General features: G+C 42.5%; 1 protein-coding gene across 2 annotated transcripts in view; it reads right to left on the minus strand.

The window, feature by feature from the left end:
• The window catches only part of LOC112261995 (leukocyte tyrosine kinase receptor-like), an 88,263-nt gene that overhangs the window by 3,113 nt on the left and 64,395 nt on the right, over positions 1-20,755 (minus strand). The window contains exons 13-27 of one of the 2 annotated variants that reach the window (XM_024437656.2): positions 16,883-17,033; positions 16,250-16,369; positions 13,214-13,370; positions 12,563-12,745; positions 11,853-11,951; positions 11,086-11,238; positions 10,716-10,826; positions 8,361-8,547; positions 8,119-8,209; positions 3,488-3,552; positions 2,426-2,555; positions 2,234-2,331; positions 2,048-2,140; positions 1,700-1,801; positions 56-190 (exon numbers count right to left, since the gene is read on the minus strand). In XM_024437656.2, the coding sequence (XP_024293424.1) occupies positions 56-190; positions 1,700-1,801; positions 2,048-2,140; positions 2,234-2,331; positions 2,426-2,555; positions 3,488-3,552; positions 8,119-8,209; positions 8,361-8,547; positions 10,716-10,826; positions 11,086-11,238; positions 11,853-11,951; positions 12,563-12,745; positions 13,214-13,370; positions 16,250-16,369; positions 16,883-17,033 (1,875 nt within the window). Of the gene's footprint in view, positions 1-55; positions 191-1,699; positions 1,802-2,047; positions 2,141-2,233; positions 2,332-2,425; positions 2,556-3,487; positions 3,553-8,118; positions 8,210-8,360; positions 8,548-10,715; positions 10,830-11,085; positions 11,239-11,852; positions 11,952-12,562; positions 12,746-13,213; positions 13,371-16,249; positions 16,370-16,882; positions 17,034-20,755 lie in introns of both variants that reach the window. The other variant, XM_024437655.2, reaches the window with a different exon arrangement.

A 20,755-nucleotide genomic window follows, 5' to 3' on the forward strand; every position in this document is an offset into this window, starting at 1 on the left:
TATAAACTCCCGTCAAGAGAATTAACTCTCCATTAGCTCAATCTGATCTACTCACACAGGCCCGGGACAGCTCTTAGGGGGGTTCATCCTCCCCCCACTTGTCACAAACTCCAGAACCTCCTGGTTGGTTTTGCAGGGATAAGGCATGTAGCCTAGAGAGAAAATCTCCCAGAGCAGTACACCAAACGACCTGCAGAGAGAGAGCAGAGGTCAGAAAAAATAGTTGATCAGCTGCTTCAGAAAGTATTGATACCCCTCGACTTATTCCACATATTGTTATGTTACAGCCTGAATAAAAGATGGATTACCCATAATGACAAAGTGAAAACATGTTTTTAGACATTTTTCCAAATCTATTGAAAATGAAATACAGAAATATCTCATTTACATAAGTATTCACATCCCGAGTCAATACTTTCTAGAAGCATCTTTGGCGGCGATTACAGCTTTGAGTCGTCTTGGGTATGTCTGTATTGGCTTTGTACATCTGGATTTGGGGATTTTTTTTGAAGGGAGAGGGGAGTCTTTCAAAGATTTTCAATGGCATTGAAGTCTGGCCTTTGTGGCTGGGCCACTCAAGGTCTTTCACATTCTTGGTCTGAAGCCATTCCAGTGTTGCTTTGGATGTATGCTTGTGGTTATTATCCAGATGGAACCTAAATCATTGTTTTCACTCTGTATTTGCCCGTATTTGTCTCCATGCATTGTTCCCTCTATCCTTACCAGTCTCCCTGCCTCTGAAAAGCATCCCCATAGCATGATGCAGCCACCACCATGCTTCACGGTAGGGATGGTGTTAGACCGGAAATAAGCTGTGCCTTGTTTTCGCCAGACAAAGCGCTTTGCATTCAGGCCAAAGAGTTCAATTTTTGTCTCATCAGAACACAGAATCTTTTGCCTTATGATCTCAGAGTCTTTCATGTGCCTTTTTGCAAACTCCAGGCGTGATGTCATGTGCTTCCGTCTGGCCAGTCTCCCATAAAGCCCAGATTGGCGAAGTGCTGTAGAGACTGTTGTCCTTCTGGCAGGTTCTCCCATCTCAGCCAATGAACTCTGTAGTTCTGTCATAGTGGTCATTAGCTTCTTGGTCACCTCCCTGACCAAGGTTGTTCTTGCCCGGTTGCTCAGTTTGTTGGGACAGCCTGCTGTAGGCAGAGTCTGGGTAGTTCTATATTTCTTCCATTTCTCAATGATGGAGACCACTCTTCTCTTGGAAACTTTCAACACTAGACATTGTTTTATACCCTTTCCCAGATATTACTCATCACAATTATATCTCTGAGATCTACAGACAGTTATTGGACTTCATGGTATAGTTTCTGCTATAACATGCACTGTCAACTGTGGGACCTTATATAGACAGGTGTGTTTCTTTCTAAATCATGTCCAAACAATTTGAGTTGGCCACAGGAAACAGGATGCACCTGAGCACAATTTGGAGTGTCATTGCAAATGGTTGTTAATACTTATGTCAATGAGATGTATCTGTATTTCATTTTCAATACATTAGCAAAAATGTCTAAAAACCTGTTTTCACTGTCATTGTGTGTAGATGGCTAAATAAACTAATTCTGTCTGTAACACAACAAAATGTGGAATACTTCAAGGGGTATGAATACTTTCTGAAGGCCCTGTATGTACTGCTACTGGTCATTCAACTACAGTTTGGATACATCATGTAATAGAGTGAATGGGTTACCAGGTGTCAGTCTTGCAGGTGAAGATGCCCTCCATGAAGGCCTCTGGCGGCATCCACTTGACGGGCAGCATGGCACGGCCACCCTTTCTGTAGTAGCTGGCCCTGTGGAGGAGAATGAGTCATGGCTAGTGTCTGAAACGCCTCTATAACTAAATGGGAATAGTACGCTCAAGTCTTCACTGCGTGGAGACTAGACTGATCCAACAGAAATGTTGAGATATCAGCTGGGAAAAACACAGAATGGAGAAATTAAACATCACAAGGCGTTAAGATCCTTTTTGGGGGATGCTGAACTGAAGCAACAAGCAGCATGGTACTGGGACAGAGAGAACTGGTGGTTAAGTATACCTGTATATGTCACGCGCCATTCCAAAGTCTCCTATCTTAGCCACTCGGTCTGGTCCAGGGCAGGTCAGCAAACAATTCCTGGCAGCTATATCTCTGAAACACATAACAAACAACATTGAATACCTCTTTATGTAGTATGAATACTGTATACAAAAGGCTAATGGTTTGGTAGGAGGACATGGTAACCTGTGGATGAAGTGGTTCTCTTCTAGGTAGCGGCAGCCGAAGGCGATGTCTCTGGCCACATGTAGCAGCTCCAGCATGGTGAGGGAGGAGCTCTGACTCTGAAAAAACACCACACACACAAAACCATTACTACTAACAGACCCACAGGGCTGTTGAACACTTCAGGCAGCTGAGAAACACTCTGCTACCGACCGTTTTGGGTCGGTTCTGTCTCAGGAAGCTCTTCATATCGCCTCCAGTCATCAGCTCCAGGAGGATACAGCGGGGCAGGATCTGCAGACTCACCCCGATGCAGCGCACTATGTTCTGGTGGCTGAACTTACTGTGGACACACAAGAACAGCGGTGGTGAATACACTTCTGTACCTCAGGCTAGGAGAGTTGGCCAGACACCAGCTGTAATGGCTTTAGGGTACAGGACTGTTTTTTACAAGTTGTGTGTGATATGGTGTGGTGGCATCAACATATTAATGAATGTGTCTGTGTTTATGTCTAGGCTGTGTCTAGTATTATTAAATCACCAGGAAACACTCCAGGGCCCAATTTACCCCAGGCTACTCATTATATACTCTGTTGTGCCTGTCTTAGACCGACAGCGTCTGCTTGACAGAGATGCTTTTTAATGCTTTCAGCAGAGCTCCATTTGGAGGTGAGACAGATTTCTTCCCGCAACCAGCTGCTGTTACCTCAACGGCGATGAATTACCTGACTCTCTATGATAAACAACAGCTGGTAAACTTTTTACCAAAATAAGCAGTGAATGAGGAGAGTCACAAAACAAAACATGGCATCAGATTAGACTGCCAAGCGCTAAGTGATGGTATGACAGTGTCTGGGTGTCGTCTGCCTCCCTCATACGTTACACTATGTTACTGTGTGTGTGTGTGTGTGTGTGTGTGTGTGTGTGTGTGTGTGTGTGTGTGTGTGTGTGTGTGTGTGTGTGTGTGTGTGTGTGTGTGTGTGTGTGTGTGTGTGTGTGTGTGTGTGTGTGTGTGTGTGTGTGTGTGTGTGTGTGTGTGTGTGTGTGTGTGTGTGTGAGAGAGAGAGAGCGAGTGAGAGAGTGTGTGAGAGTGAGAGACTGTGTGAGAGTGAAAGTGTGTGTGAGAGTGAGAGTGTGTGAGAGAGAGAGAGAGAGTGAGAGTGAGAGAGAGAGAGAGAGAGAGAGAGAGAGAGAGAGAGAGAGAGAGAGTGAGTGAGTGAGTGAGTGAGTGAGAGTGGAAGTGGATGAGGCCTTGTGTGCTCCAGCCTAGTCCACCTCATAATCAGCGCCTCCATCAGGAAATCCATTTCGTCCTGTTCGGAGCAGATCTCCGGAAGAGTCTGTGGAGCAGAAAGGTAATAACAGTCAGTCAGGCCCTATTCAGAACAGAACACATGCAGAGAGAGAGACACCCCATGGCATGCACGCATCAGCTGATTCACCCAAGGAAATTACAGTTGATTTTCATAGCAGACTTTTCTAGAGAAATCTATGAATAAATTAATATATGCAGCAGAAAGACTAAAGAAATGAATTGTGTTCTGTACAATGTTAATGTCTACAGTATGTATGTGCAGTGATGTTACATTTTAAACCTACTATTATATTATAATGTAATCAGTCATTGTTTGAGTTGCATCCTGCATTTTTCCAAGCAGAAGTGATACAAACTGACATGTCGTGTCAGAGTGAAACACAGAAGGATCAGTGGTGGGGTCTTTTTAAAGGGCACCAGCGTGATCTCCTTTGTTAGGTTATAGGTCTGTACGTCACTGTTACTTACAACACAGAGCTAGAGCCTTTCTTAAGGCAGGTGTAAATACACCTGACCAGCAGTACACATAATGAAGGAAGTGCAGAGGGAAACTGCCATAGAGGAGGAACACTCTTAGTTACCTTTAGAATTTTAGTCAAAAGGTTATCAATATTAGTTTTTCCCAATTGTTTACACACTGAAACTGGCCCATGAGGCACAATGACCCAAACCTGTAACTAATTTACAGGTTTGGGTCATTGTGCCAGACACCACATCTGCAATACTAGTGGCACATGTTTTGCTTTACACCCAGACTGCAATTTTATAACAAACATTTGGCAAAACACAACACACAATGCTCTACCTTTGGCACAACCTTCACAACTAAAATATCTTGTCTGCAAATGAAAAGCAACTCAGTTCAACAAGCTAAGCTCAATTACCAATTGATCACTTTCTCTCTTCACATGTGCAAACACTAATTGCATAAATGTTCCCTTTGCAATCAGACCTTTGGTATGGATAAAAGCCCACAGGTGAGAACTCCTGTGTTTGGAGAACAATGGAAGCAAACTTGGCAGAGAGAGGTGGAGGAGAGGTTGAGGTAGAGGTAGAGGTAGAGGTGGAGGTAGAGATAGAGGTGGAGGTAGAGGTAGAGATAGAGGTGGAGGTAGAGGTAGAGGTAGAGATAGAGGTAGAGGTGGAGGCAGAGGTAGAGATAGAGGTGGAGGTAGAGGTGTAGGTAGAGATAGAGGTGGAGGTGGAGGTGTAGGTAGAGATAGAGGTGGAGGTGGAGGTGGAGGTGGATCTAGAGGTACAGGTGGAGGTGGAGGTGGGGGTAGAGGTGGAGGTAGAGGTGGAGGTAGAGATAGAGGTGGAGGTGGAGGTGGAGGTAGAGGTGGAGGTAGAGGTGGAGGTGGAGGTAGAGGTGGAGGTAGAGATAGAGGTGGAGGTGGAGATAGAGGTGGAGGTAGAGGAATATGTTATTTGTCTTATGCAGCTGTATGACCCAGTGGGTGAATAAACTCAGTTTGAGCTTTACTAAGCATCCGTGAGTTTTACTCTTATTTAGAACCTTACAAAGGTGAAACAAGTAAATGTTTCATGTATTACTGTATGAAATTGGGAGCTATATTGCTTTGCAACATGTTTATCTTGTATACTGTATTACTGTAGTGTTTACTGTACTGCATGCTATTTTGTTTTTGAACTGAAAGATGAACACCACGTACGTCGTGGTAAAACACATCTATTTACAGACGAACAGGAGGCTGCCATTGTGCAAATGGTAGTTGAAAATAATGCCATAAGACTGCGGGAAATCGAACACCATATTATTGAAAACCCTGCCATCTTCAATATCAGAGTGAAGTGAGTTTATCATGAAAATCAGCCACGACCTCAGAAAAGGAATTGTAGACCTCCACAAGTCTTGTTCATCCTTGGGAGCAATTTCCAAATGCCTGAAGGTACCATGTTCATAGGTAGAAACAATAGTACGCAAGTATAAACACCATGGGATCACGCAGCCGCCATACCACTCAGGAAGGAGACGCGTTCTGTCTCCTAGAGATGAATGTACTTTGGTGCGAAAAGTGCAAATCAATCCCAGAACAACAGCAAAGGACCTTGTGAAGATGCTGGAGGAAACATGTATCTATATCCACAGTAAAACGAGTCCTATATCGACATAACCTGAAAGGCCGCTCAGCAAGGAAGAAGCCACTGCTCCAAATCCGCCATAAAAAATCCAGACTACGGTTTGTGACTGCACATGGGGACAAAGATCGTACTTTTTGGAGAAATACCCTCTGGTCTGATGAAACAAAAATAGAACTGTTTGGTCATAATGACCATCGTTATGTTTGGAGGAAAAAGGGGGAGGCTAGCAAGCCAAAGAACACCATCCCAACCATGAAGCACGGGGGTGGCAGCAACATGTTGTGGGGGTCCTTTGCTGCAGGAGGGACTGGTGCACTTCACAAAATAGATGGCATCATGAGGAGGAAAATTATGTGGATATATTGAAGCAACATCTCAAGACATCAGTCAGGAAGTTAAAACCTGTTTGGGAAAGGCGTGCCGCTAGTGGGACACCTCGACAACATCCGGTGAAATTGCAGAGTTCCAAATTCAAATTAAATTACTATAAATATTTAGCAGTCATGAAAATACAAGTGTAATACATGAAAATAAAGCTTAACTTGTTGTTAATCCAGCCAAGGTGTCAGATTTCAAAAAGGCTTTACGGTGAAAGCAAACCATGCAATTATCTGAGGACAGCGCCCAGCATACCAACACATGAAAAACATACTTCAACCAGACAGGTGCGACACAAAGTCAGAAATAGCAACATAAAAAACGCGTTACCTTTTATGATCTTCTTCTGTTGGCACTCCAAAAGGTCCCAGTTACATCACAAATGGTCCTTTTCTCCGATAATGTCCTTCTTTATATCCATAAAACTCAATTTAGCTAGCACGCTTCAGTCAATAATCCATCCAGTTTCCCTCCATCAAAATGCATACAAAATTAATCCCAAACATTACAAATAAACTTTTCCAAACAAGTCAAACAACGTTTATAATCAAACCTTAGGTACCCTAATACGCAAATAAACAATAAAATTGAAGTTCATTACTGGAGATAAATAAGAAAGAACGCGCTTTCCTCCACGCACTTGGAAACACTACAGCCAAAATGGGAGCCACCTAGAAAAACTACAATATTTGGGTAATTTTTGCAAAAACCAGCCTGAAACTCTTTCTAAAGTCTGTTGACATCTAGTGGAAGCCCTAGGAACTGCAATTTGGGAGGACTTGGGCTTATAATTACAGTACTAGCCATTGACAGTGGTGAACTGAAAAAAAAACACACAAAAAAACAAATTTGGGATGGTTTGTCATCGGGGTTTCGCCTGCCATATCAGTTCTGTTATACTCACAGACATCATTTTAACAGTTTTAGAAACTTTAGAGTGTTTTCTATCACTTATATGCATATCCTAGCTTCTGGGCCTGAGTGACAGGCAGTTTACTTTGGGCACGCTTTTCATCCGGACGTGAAAATACTGCCCCCTATCCCAAAGAAGTGTTAATGCTTGGTCGCAAATGGGTTTTCCAAATGGACAATGACCCCAAGCATACTTCCGAAGTTGTGGCAAAATGGCTTAAGGACAACAAAGTCAAGGTATTGGAGTGGCCATCACAAAGCCCTGACCTCAATCCAACAGAAAATTTGTGGCCAGAACTGAAAAAGCATGTGCAAGCAAGGAGACCTACACACCTGACTCAGGTACACCAGCTCTGTCAGGAGGAATGGGCCAAAATTCACCCAACTTATTGTGGAAAGCTTGTGGAAGGCTACCCAAAACGTTTGACCCAAGATAAACAATTTAAAGGCAATGCTACCAAATACTAATTGAGTGTATGTTAACTTCTGACCCACTGGGAATGTGATGAAAGAAATAAAAGCTGAAATAAATCATTTTCTCTACTATTATTCTGACATGTCACATTCTTAAAATAAAGTGGTGATCCTAGCTGACCTAAAACAGGGATTTTTTACTAGGATTAAATGTCAGGAAACTTCCCGACTTCAACTGTATGTGTGCTTAGAGTATGCTGTTTGACATGCATTGAGTCATGTTGAAATATAAAACAAAAACTGTTGCATTTGTGTTCCTTTCTTGTTTGAGTACACACAAACAATATACAGTATAACAACAACATCTTACACTGAAATAGGTTCTGATAGTAGTGTTTTGAATTTGTCACATTGTTGTGATCTCGGTTGTCACTAAGTTTGATTAATTTGATTTGTGTGTGTGTCTCATTTGTATGCAGAGTTTAATTTTGAGCAGGGAGTACATGATTTTGATTGCTGTGTTTCATTTTGCAAGATGTCTATGGGGTTTCGGGATATTGGCTGACTGTTTTGTGTTTTGTGCTTACAATTTGAGTACATGAGATGTAGTTTCAGCAAACGTGTGTTAACAACTTGGAAAAACTGTAAACATCATCTTCTACTCTTTGTTTTTGGCTATTCATGTATATGCAATGCCCAAGAGGAATTATATCATTTAAACTGTTCTGTGCTGATATATTCTTAGTCATGGAGGAGCTATGGAGCCGAAAGAAGAGGAACTGACCTTTATGGCCACTTGCATGGCTGTGTTCTCTCCATTCATCCCTAGAACCTGGCCTTCATACACCTCCCCAAATGCTCCATGGCCCAATGCCCTGCAAACACACACCAAGCCAGACAGGTGACAAAGAGCTTCACTCCAGAGCTTCACTCCAGAGCTTCACCCCAGAGCTTCACTCCATCATGTAATGCACGTTGTAGCTTATAGTTCAGTGCTCAGTCAGCTGTACTGTGTGTGTGGACTACCTGAGGAGGGTGATGTTCTTGCGTGGTACTTCATTCAGCTCACTCAGCGAAGCAGCCTTGCCAGCAAAGCAGTAGTTTGGGTTGTAATCTGTCATGATGGTGGATGACCGGATCTTACTCAGCTTGTATTCTGGGCTCTGGAGACGCAGCCTGACCGCGTGCAGCTGGTTCTTCTTACGGTAGTAAACTGTAGGAGAGAGAGACCAGGAAGACAGTGTTGGTTACTGTCATACAGTCCTCGGCTTCAAACTGTTGCTATACTGTACCTATCAGAGACATAACAACACACTATCCCTGCATCAGACACACTACCCTAATGTCTGTCTGTCCTCTAACCTCTGGCCTCTGACCTCTGGCCCTGGTCCAGTCAGTGACTAGCTGTGAGTTGAGGACCGAGGACTCACCCTCCGTGGAGGCGGCCCGCGGCCCCGATGCAGGTTGGTAGTCTGCCTGGGGGGCTGGGTGGGGGCCCTGGGGGGCGATGCGTGGTGGTGAGAGGTGCCCTCTGCCGTGACGTCGAGCTGCAGGTGCAGGCAGATGCGACGCTCGGGGGGAGGAGTGGGGGGGCCGTGGACAGACTACCAACCTACTTGGGGGAGAGCTCAGGTGAAGAGACAATGTTAACTGTCTGAGGTCTGTCTCCACCTGGATGGGCCCTCACCATGGGCTACAGTGGGGCTGCTTGACCATCTGGCTTTTGGGTTGAGTTGAGTGTGTGTGTTGTATTGTGTTGTGTGTGTGTGTGTGTGTTATGTTGAGTTGAGTGTGTGTATGTTGTGTGTGTTATGCATGTTGTGTGTTAGGATATAGAGAAACTATATATTGATACTGTACAGTATGCCTTTTGAATTGACAGTGCTAGAGACAGGAAGCAGCTCTGATATCACTTCCTCTGAGGCTTATGGGAAAGTTCTGTGGTCTTACGCAAAGGGACTTTCACTCCACAGTGAAGCTTTGTGTTAATGACAGGTTTTAATGATTTAGCATTGGAAAAAAGTACAGTTCAACTTCAGTCATAGCACAGTGTGTTACAGTTAGTGCACAAGTCAAACTCTAAATATGAGGATCTCGTACCGACATAGAGGGAATGTTGATATTTGGTGATCTCAGTTTGTCTGAAAAAATTATACCATCCCACTGGGCACACACTGGTGGAACCAATGTGGAATAGATGTTGAATTGACATTCTGTCATGGTAAGACACTCCATGATTAGACACTCCTTAATCAGCACTGTCAGGAAAGTAAGAGTCCTACACTGCCAGAACCCCCCTCCCCTCATACTGCAGCACATGGTTGTCAAAAAGGGAGCAGTTAAAGAGAAACAGAAAATTATCCCTCACTGTTAAACATTTCTGTCCCAAAAATGAAAAAGACAATCAGTCAATTTTTGAGCACATATAAAGTACACATATAACACAGTAGCAGCACTCATTATGATATGAATCATTGATCGCTCATTGGCAAGACGAGGTTAGAAACTAATATTAGTATAATAGATTATTATTCTTTCTTTCACTCCTCAATGTTTCCAAAGCAGAATAATCATAGGTACAACTTAAAAGTTAATAGCAGTCATTTCCCTCATTCCCTAATCATTCCTTTTAACAGGCTTATTGTGCAATCATTAGCATTAAGCGATTAAACCATGTTTTACCTTGAATTAAAATAAACCCATGTGATTATAAAACAAGTATAGAAGGTAAGAATTGTTACTGATGTGGCGATTTATCCAATGTGCACTTTTAAGCATGACTAGATAAACAGTATATGCATGTTACTGCACATACTTGGGACCATCAATCCGAATGTGCCAGACCACTAAATGAATACTTAGCCAGCCCCTTCACCCTGATAGAAACATCTTAGATTTTGTGGAAGTAAAGTGCAAGAGTGAAAGGTGGCTAGACAGTAATCCCTTCAGCCCCTCCTAAAGTAGGTGTATCACAGTTCAAATCAGTACAGTCTCTACCAGGCTTGATATCTGGAAGAAATATAATGCCCAAGGGCTGACAAGACAAACCCATTTTTGTCAATGTGGATTTCCCAAAAGAGGATTATAAGCAACAATTCCTAAAAGGCCACCTTTGGTACTATTTTCTACAAGTATCTTCCTGACTGTTAAATGCAGTGTTGAATCATGGACTTACACCATTCACTCACATCCAGTGTCACATTTCCCTCAAAGAGAATACATTAAACCACAGCTTGGTTTACAATGCCAAGATCCTGCCTTTTCATGATGCTTTCATTGTCAGAAAGTTAAATACAGTATCATTGGCATGGAAAGAAACAGCTCACAGACGGTGAAAGGTGGAGGGCACAGAATCAACACAGAATTGGAAGAGGCTCTTACTGAGGGTGAGGCTGGCGCAGGTCAGGACGATGACCGTCACCACGATGGTTGCCACCACAGCTAGGATGAGGGACAAGGACAGCTGGCCTTCTGGAGCGAGGCCCTGATGGGCTGCTGGGGGGTCAGAGGTCAGGGTTAACAGAGAAAGATGGAGAACCACTCAGATCATAACAATGCATCAAAGACAATGGGATTACTCGAGAGGTAGTTCCTTCCGTAACATTTCTCAATTTCTCTCCTTTTATGAGTGTACCATTTCAAGAGAAACACAGTGGTAGATCTATGAAATTCTCAAGGACAGAGTTTTAAATTTAGTATATATGATCCCAAAACACATCTAGTAAAATGAGGGTTTTTACTTGACTGTTACCTGTGCAGGTGACGTTGTCACTGGCCAACACCTCCTCGTTGTGACAGAGGCAGATGATGAGTTGAGTGTCCTCGTCCCATTTGCAGCTCTGGGTCTGGCAGTGACCGCAGTTGAGCTGCACCTTGATCTCACATTCTCCATGGCTCTCCATGGCTGAGTGGGGAGAATGACAGAGGAAGTTCACCACATGAATCTCACAAGAAGAATGCTGTAGCAGAAGCACTGGTCAACTTAGCCATATCTATGGCTAAAAAGAGAAGCTGTTTTGCAATCAGTGTTCTTTCTCTTCTTCATAACGTTGTCAAACACTGGACTTCAATTATTAACTATGGTCAACTGAAACAAATCATGGTTTCACTGTAAAGTCGGTACTGCATGGCCATGGGTCAGTTAACTGTTTTAGTTTGTGTCTTTTTCTTGTCTGTCACTACACAGAGAACTGCTTTGTATTCTATCCTGCATTGGCGGCACATGCATTGGACTCAAATGACATTGTCGTGCCGTAAAGAATTGAGGGGCTGTCTGTTCCTCTACATCATTGAAAAAAGAGAAGGTTGCATGGCGCCAGGATCAACAGGATCCGTGAGGCCCTGAATTAGTTAACTAGTGTCTGAGGGATGAGGAGCCCATCCCTTCTTCTCCCACTGAATCAGAATCAGGTGGTAGAGACACACAAACCTCTGTGTTACGGCCTTGGCTCGCTCTCTGCTCTCCCCCTCCTCTCTTCTGGCCCCCAGTGACACTGATGAAGGAGGAGAAAGCCTTACCTGCCAGCGGATGGAGAAATATTTCCCCCATGGGATTAACAAAGGAGATGCCATCCTGACCGCCCGCTGTGATGTCATCAATCAGCGCAGCATCGCCACCTTGATTTAGATGAAACACGATATCAAAGATAAGTGAACGTAGAGAGGTTGTAAAAGTCTATGTTTGAGCTAATAATAACAATGGCCATTATAAATGGCAATCTTTATTTTGATCAAAGCCGGTCTGGGTAGAGGGAGTATGTGAGGTATATTAACGATGTTGAAAGAAATCACGTTTTTCTCAGTCTGTACACATCTCCTCTCAGTGTGTGCCATGTTTTTCAGAGGAGCCAAACGGACCTCCAATCTTATCAGTCAATTAAGTAGAACTTTCTTCCCCAGACAACACAAAAAGCAGGGTCTTTCATGATCTCAGTATGAGTTTAACCTGTATCATAATATCACAACATTCAGAGAGGGATGTTTATTCTGTCACCAATCCAGACTAGTAAATCATACCAGATAAAGGCAGAAAAGCAGTGAATGTTATCAGCCTTCCCCTGGGCCAATGAAAATTCTCCAGCATAAATGTATTTGTCAGATTCGTCACAGCTAGAAAAGAGCTGGAGGCTACAGATGGAGGATCTTAAATCCTATTATAACACCCCTAGCAGTACAGTATGGCACATAAGGAAAGCAGTAAATATTATTATGAGTGTGTGTTAGATTACCTCTGTATCCGCCTCCTCCTCCTCCAGCAGTGCAGGCTCCCCCTCCCCCTCCAAACCCCCCGAAGGTGGCCCAGGACAGTTTGGATAAGGCTTGGGGGCAGGAAGAACCCCCCTCTGCTCCCTCCAGGAGAGACTTCCCTGCCCACAGGTGGCTGGAGGAGTCCTTCCAGCCTCCACCTCCCCCTGAAGCACATACACACACACACCTCATTTAGCCATCACTCTCTCTAAACACTTCTTCTATTGATGTTTGCATAAGATAGGTTGATAAATTCTCCATAAGATCTTGCTGGTCAAGGAGGATTTACAGGGAATGTTCCATGAGTCTTTTCCAAGTACATTAATACAGTATTTCCATATACACTATGTCTTTTCTTCCTTTTCAATGGTTGCATAAGTCAAAAGGCTGCAACCAAGATTATAAGCAGACCCATAGGATAACCAGGGGTCAGGGCCAGCTTCTTGATATAAACACATGCACTCCTGCCCTTTCTCTGACACCTTCTACTGAAGACGCTCAAGTAGGAGCTTTAGCAGTCAGAGAAATGAAAGCCATGTGTTTTCAAGGAGCAGATAGCTAGCTCTGTGAAGAGAATCTCAGAGGGAAGGGAAAAGTGGAGGGGGTAAAGTGAGGGGGGAAACCCAACCAACCTGCTGCTCCAGTCTTGCCATTGGAGCTGGAGGCCACTGTGTCGTTCTCATACTGCTCCAGAGGGATCTGGTCCAAGCTGCTCTCTGGGTCCTCCAGGTAGGCCTTCCCTCCACCACCAGCCGCTATCAGTAGTGGCACCAGTACCCCACCCTCCATCTGGCAGGGGTCCCAGGGGTCACAGTCAAACACAATAGCAGCTTAAAAGGTCCAATGCAGCCATTTTTATCTCAATGTCAAGTTATTTCTGCCTAACAATTAAGTATCTTACTGTGATTGTTTTCAATGGTCAAAAATAAACAAAAATAGCTTCTTAGCAAAGAGCAGTTTCTTAAGCAATAATTTTGCTAGGACTGTCTGGAAGTGGTCTGAGTGGGTTATTGGCAGAGAGGATTGGAACTGTAATTTATCGCCCGGTGATGTCATTAGGCAGACAAAAACTCCATCCCACCAAAACAGGCTGGAAAAAAAGCTTACACTGGGGGGCTTTATTTTAACAAACCTAACACAATGGTAAATCTAAACGCAGGCGGTAGAGCTATAGTTTCAGGAGGGTATCAGAAATTTTATTTTATTTTTGCTATTGTCACTATCACAATTATCAGCACATTTGCTGGCGTTGGCGTGAAAGGGCTGAGTTTTGATGAATAAACAAGTCGTGGGAGTGTCTAGGCTTGGCCCCTCACTGGCCAATCAGAATGTGCTCCATGGTGAAATATTGTATGTGGTTGCTTCAAGTTGTGTATTTATGGTCTTTTATGTAGTGCCTTTGTATCAGTTCCAATGTTAGTCCATTACTCTTGGAACTACCCATCCCGGATCCGGGAGAATTGTCATCAACTACACTAATTAGCATAGCGCAATGGTCAAAAACTATTACTAGAAAATATTAATATTCATGAAATCACAAATGAAATATAGTGAAACACAGCTTAGCCTTTTGTTAATCACCCTGTCATCTCAGATTTTGAAATGATGCTTTACAGCCAAAGCAAGACAAGCATTTGTGTAAGTTTATCGATAGCCTAGCATAGCATTATGTCCAGCTAGCAGCAGGAAGCTTGAAAATCAGAAAAGCAATCAAATTAACCGTTTACCTTTGATGAGCTTCAGATGTTTTCACTCACAAGACCCCCAGTTAGACAGCAAATGTTCCTTTTGTTCCATAGAGATTATTTTTATACCCAAAATACCTCCGTTTGTTGGTCACGTTATGTCGACAACGGCAAAAAAAAATCCAAATTATATCCATAATATCGACAGAAACATGGCAAACGTTTTTTATAATCAATCCTCAAGGTGTTTTTCAAATATCTATTCCATAATATATCAACCGGGACAAGTGGCGTTTCAGTAGGAGCGAGAGGAAAAATTACTACCTCAGGCTTTTACGCAAGAATCACTCTGAGAGCCCTCAGCTGGCCACTTATGCAATGTAGTCGTTTACGCTCATTCTTCAACATAAAGTCGTGAAACTACGTCAAAATGCTGTAGACACCTTAGGGAATACGTAGAAAAAGGAATCTGGCTGATATCCCTTTCAATGGCCAATAGGGGTGAATAGGAACACAACGGTTTCAAAACGAGTCACTTCCTGATGGGATTTTTCTTAGGCTTTCGCCTGCAATATCAGTTCTGTTATACTCACAGACAATATTTTTACAGTTTTGGAAACTTTAGAGTGTTTTCTATCCTAAACTGTCAATTTTTCCAAAAATGAAAATAGTGCCCCCTAGCTTCAAGAGTTTTTTTTTAAATAGCTTACAGAAACCAAATAAAAAATGTAGACCTATTTTTGATAAATACATTCACTTCAACCCATTTGCAGTCCATATTGTTCTAAGTAATTGTACGGCTTCAATAGCATTCTAGCAGGGGCTAGTCCTACTGTAAATTGCATTATGGCTTAGCATTGACATGTCAAACATTGTCAATAAGCAAGATTACATTTATTGTTGATAAGGCCTAAAAAGAGAATGAATAATTTGAATCAAATTCTAAACAAAACAACAACTTATTTTAATATTAAAACAAAGCAGACCATGGAGGGTTTTACGCACATCCAAATCTTTTCACAGTAGCTGGACAAAGATCCTGAATAAATAGAAAGGGAGAATGTCCACTCACCGTTGTACTGCTCTCAAATAGGCCTATGTTTTATGAACATAGTCGGAACCATCTTAGAGATCAGATCACCTTCACACATCTCTACAAGTTGCATTATAAGTGTCCCATGTACATTGTCACCTTAAAACCAGGTAGGTTAATAATTCTAATAAGTTTGGTTGTAATACAATTTTATGAAAAACAAGCAATCAGTTTTTTTGAACAACAACAATAATAAATAAATGTCAAATGTAATGACGTCATAAAATCTCCAGGATTAAAGACACTGTTGAACCAGCCTTCGTTATAGTCGGCCCAACGGAGGGCTTTCGGAAATTAGCACATTGGATTATGTTTTTAAGGACACACCTTAAATATTTCCAGCCACCCATCTGAGTGCAAGCAAAATGATATTAGACAGGTAAATAGCTGAACCTGGCGTTAGGGCTGGAACATGCCAGTTTTTAAATGATGAAATTGCAAACTAACGTGCATTTGACACTAGCGCCGCCTTAACACCAGCCAAAAATAGAATCCTAAAAGGCCATTATCATAATTTTCACAATTTCACAGTATTGTTCCAACCTCATAGTGTGGAAATATATATAAAACACAGGAAAATCCCATTTTTGACTGCACTCAGCTTTTACGAGGACCACTCTACCCTCTGCCATAGTCCATAGTGCAACTGAGGGTCCAGTCCAGCGTTTCAAAGAGATAAAACCTCTAGATTAAAGGGTTCTTGTCATACAAACCAGTTAACATAAACTCTGTCCTCTACTGCTTGTAACACTACATCTGTAGATAAATACCATGATAAATAATATTTTAGAATGGCTTCAAAAGATCTTCTAAGCTCATCCATCGGTTCATATCTAACAGCTACATGTGCTTCCGATGGACACCATCATGGCTTTCAAGTTAGGTCTTACCTTGTAGATATAGGTGGCTCCTCCGCCTCCCCCTCCTCCTCCTGCCCACTCTTCACCAGTGAACTCATCTTCTATCACTGAGGATTCCCCCAGGCAGATCTTCTGTGTCAGGGGATTTCTCTACAGAGAACATTTGAATGTGGTTAGATCAGAGAGAGAGATTTTCTTTTCATACCATCAGGAGATAAATACTTCAGGATGGCACCCAAGATAGCAGAAAGTTGAAAGGAAAGGAAACGCTCACTAAAATGAATCGGACATATTTGAACAGCAGGTTATCCGGTAACACTTTATTTGGATAGTCCATCTGTAGACGCTCTGTAGACTATTTACAGACTCAGTAACATGTCAACTATTTATCTACTAACCCAAACCCTAGCTCTAACTCTAACCTTAAACCTTATTCTAACCCTAAACTTAACCCTTACCCTAACCCTAACCCTAACTTTAAACTTTATCTTAACCTAACCCTAACCTTAGCAATCAGTTGCTTCTCAACAAATAGTCTGTTGATAGTATGGCCATCTGTAGAGCATCTACAGATGAAAAATCCGGACTATCCAAATAAAGTGTGACTGTTTATCCACCCATAATGTCACCCGAGGTAACCTAACTCTCCCCTCTACGACTCACCCCTGGACAGGCATCCTCCCCCTGATGTCCCACCAGTATATACATGATGTCTCCCTTCTCAAGAGGGAAGATGGCTGAGATGAAGACCCCGTGGGAGCGCTTATTGTGGTTCTTTGCTCCTTTGCCACCTGCGGCTCCATAGGCTGAGATCCTAAGGATTGCACAGTAAACCATAGAAATGAAATTAATAGAAAGTGTGTCTTCATTCAAGTCAATGATGGCATAATGGGTGGACTGGCAGCCATTTTGAGGGCATCCATGCCAGGAAGTAAAAGCAGGAAGTGTACACTTCAATCTGTGTTGTGATTTGTTGACATTACAAAAAATACATTCCATTGTTTGATCCACATAAGTTAGCATCATTTGAATGAACATTCTACATGACCATGGAAATCCAGCATCAGCTGATAGACCATTCCAAAATTCAATGGAAATGATTGCATCACAATACCAGGGAGCAATTGCGAGTGTACCTACGAGTTATCAGATTGCCAGGGATAGAGCTTCCAAGCCCATTTTATTCATTCTATTTCTATGCAGTAAACTATGGTGGCAAAATGACAAACTTTGTTATGTACATGCTCTGTATGAGCCTTAAAACCTGTACATTTCCACTGGCTGTTTCTCTCATGTAAGAAGAAGCCCGTGTTTTTCCTCTATTTTCTGAGCAACTTGGTCACTCGGCCAAAGACAAAGAGCCTCTGAGAGTGACCACAGGTTTTGGTTCATCCAGTTCTTTTCGTATCTTTCAAAGGCACAGCTGTGTGGAGATAAGAGAACAGAGACTAGCTTGAGCAGCAGTGACAATTCTATCAGCAGAAAGGAGTAACACAACTGGTGTTTTCACTTGTTTGTGTGCAATGTTCCCACCATGCTCTCACACAACTGCTAAACTGCCACGTAGACAGAGGTTGTATTTTCATATTAAGGCTCTTAACTCTGAGCTGTTGTTGAGTGGATTGTTAACCAGCTCCAGATTTGCAAATCTTCCAATAAAAAGTTGTTGTTTTGAAAAATCTGCCATCTCTCTTCCTTTTGATTAGAAATTCCACAACAATTCTTGTCGATGAGAATGGGATGGCTAACTCCGTTCGCTGATCGCTCCTGGGACTCCAAGGTTAACTACACACAGGGGCTGCATTAGATGTGGCTTGGGGAGCCCACACTCCGCCTGAGTGTAAGCAGAAGGGACCCGCCTCGGACCCTCCAGGCAGCGTCAGTGGACAGATACGCCATTCCGAACAATAAAATTAAGGTTGAGACTGACGTCTCTAAAGTGCATGTTAAAATATAGATATTGTTATAGTCACAGAAGACTACTGTGTGTAGAGGAAAATTCACCGTGTGTGAGTTTCACTGTGTGTGAGTTTCACTGTGTGTGAAGAAAACCTTGTCTTAGTGACAAGGAGGGCTCTACTGTGTGTGGAAGAGAATTCATTGTGTGCGAGTTTCACTGTGTGTGTGAGTTTCACTGTGTGTGAGTTTCACTGTGTGTGAGTTTCACTGTGTGTGGGTTTCACTGTGTGTGGGTTTCACTGTGTGTGGGTTTCACTGTGTGTGGGTTTCACTGTGTGTGAGTTTCACTGTGTGTGGGTTTCACTGTGTGTGAAGAAAACCTTGTCTTAGTGACAAGGAGGGCTCTACTGTGTGTGGAGAAAACCCTGCTTTATAACACATTATTTGGCAAAGTACTAAATTAATATGAATTGATATGCCATGGTTTGTAATGGTCAGTAATGCTCAGAGCCATGAATTATGTGATTCCAGGACAGGGTCCTGAGATAGAAGTAAGAAACTATTCCTGCAGGTTAGCACATTATTTTGGAAGGAGCAATTTGATCAATGGAGCCGTAGGTGAATTGGTTATACTTGGGATAAAACACATACAACATTTTGTATAGGGGGAAATACTGTATGGGTACAGAATTCTAAATGACATAAAGAACTTACAAAATATTTTGATGGTGAAGAAACAACCCCCTTTGAGTTAACCTATGATGCATTTATTTTTGAGTTAACCCATATTTCATTTGAAGAAAGAATGAGGTCCCTAACTAAATATTGCTTGTTTTGTGTGTTTGTTTTTGAGTGTGTGTGTATAGATGGAGTTTCCAAATGGGAGCCAAAAGCAGCAGGGGAGAACCCTGTCGGCCCAACCCACAGACTGGACCAGGTGAAGGTAATGGTGGATAAGTGGGGCAGGAACATTCGGGAACAGGTACCGCTCTGGCACAAGGTAGCAGAATTTCCCTTGAAAGGCACATTAAGTGACATTTTGTTAGAATGTAGAAAGAAGTTACAGGACTTTGAGAGATTAACCAAGAAAGGCAAGGCGAGTAGAATAGACTGGGATGATTTTAAGAAGTGGGGAAAAGAAGCAGAGAAGGGCAGATAAGAACATTAAAGGAATAATGGTAAATGATTAGAAAAGAAGGAGAAACAATGACTTTCCACCTCCCTATTATACCCCTGTATCCACTGCACCAGCACCTGCCCTTGTTGTCCAACAACGGTCTGCTCAGCCCCCCCTCCCGCCACAGCTCTACCCCCAACAAGACCTGATAGGACTGCAGGACCATCAGACCCCTCAGAGGCAGCCCCAGAGCAGTAGGAACCATTCTACACATCACCTACAATGACTCCCGTTTCACTGGAGGACTACAGGCATAGATTGGAGAACTGTTTCCGCAAACACAGTGGCATCAGACCAGCAACCGATGACTACAACAGCCGCGACACCAGCGTTCCTAAAAGTTTCTAAGAAGAAAAAGCTGGAGCTTGGGTCTAAAACTGTTAAGTATCTAGGACATGATATTACACCAAATGGTGTCTCAATCCGTTAAGTATCTAGGACATGATATTACACCAAATGGTGTCAATCCGTTGAGTATCTAGGACATGATATTACACCAAATGGTGTCAATCCGTTAAGTATCTATGACATGATATTACACCAAATGGTGTCAATCCGTTGAGTATCTAGGACATGATATTACACCAAATGGTGTCAATCCGTTAAGTATCTATGACATGATATTACACCAAATGGTGTCAATCCGTTAAGTATCTAGGACATGATATTACACCAAATGGTGTCAATCCGTTGAGTATCTAGGACATGATATTACACCAAATGGTGTCAATCCGTTAAGTATCTAGGACATGATATTACACCAAATGGTGTCAATCCGTTAAGTATCTAGGACATGATATTACACCAAATGGTGTCAATCCGTTAAGTATCTAGGACATGATATTACACCAAATGGTGTCAATCCGTTAAGTATCTAGGACATGATATTACACCAAATGGTGTCAATCCGTTAAGTATCTATGACATGATATTACACCAAATGGTGTCAATCCGTTAAGTATCTATGACATGATATTACACCAAATGGTGTCTCAATCCGTTAAGTATCTAGGACATGATATTACACCAAATGGTGTCAACCCGTTGAGTATCTCGGACATGATATTACACCAAATGGTGTCAATCCGTTAAGTATCTATGACATGATATTACACCAAATGGTGTCAATCCGTTGAGTATCTAGGACATGATATTACACCAAATGGTGTCTCAATCCGTTAAGTATCTAGGACATGATATTACACCAAATGGTGTCAATCCGTTAAGTATCTAGGACATGATATTACACCAAATGGACATGATATTACACCAAATGGTGTCAATCCGTTGAGTATCTAGGACATGATATTACACCAAATGGTGTCAATCCGTTAAGTATCTAGGACATGATATTACACCAAATGGTGTCAATCCGTTAAGTATCTAGGACATGATATTACACCAAATGGTGTCAATCCGTTAAGTATCTAGGACATGATATTACACCAAATGGTGTCAAT

The sequence above is a fragment of the Oncorhynchus tshawytscha genome, linkage group LG11 (assembly GCF_018296145.1).
Source record: "Oncorhynchus tshawytscha isolate Ot180627B linkage group LG11, Otsh_v2.0, whole genome shotgun sequence".
In the NCBI taxonomy this organism is placed as follows: domain Eukaryota; kingdom Metazoa; phylum Chordata; class Actinopteri; order Salmoniformes; family Salmonidae; genus Oncorhynchus; species Oncorhynchus tshawytscha.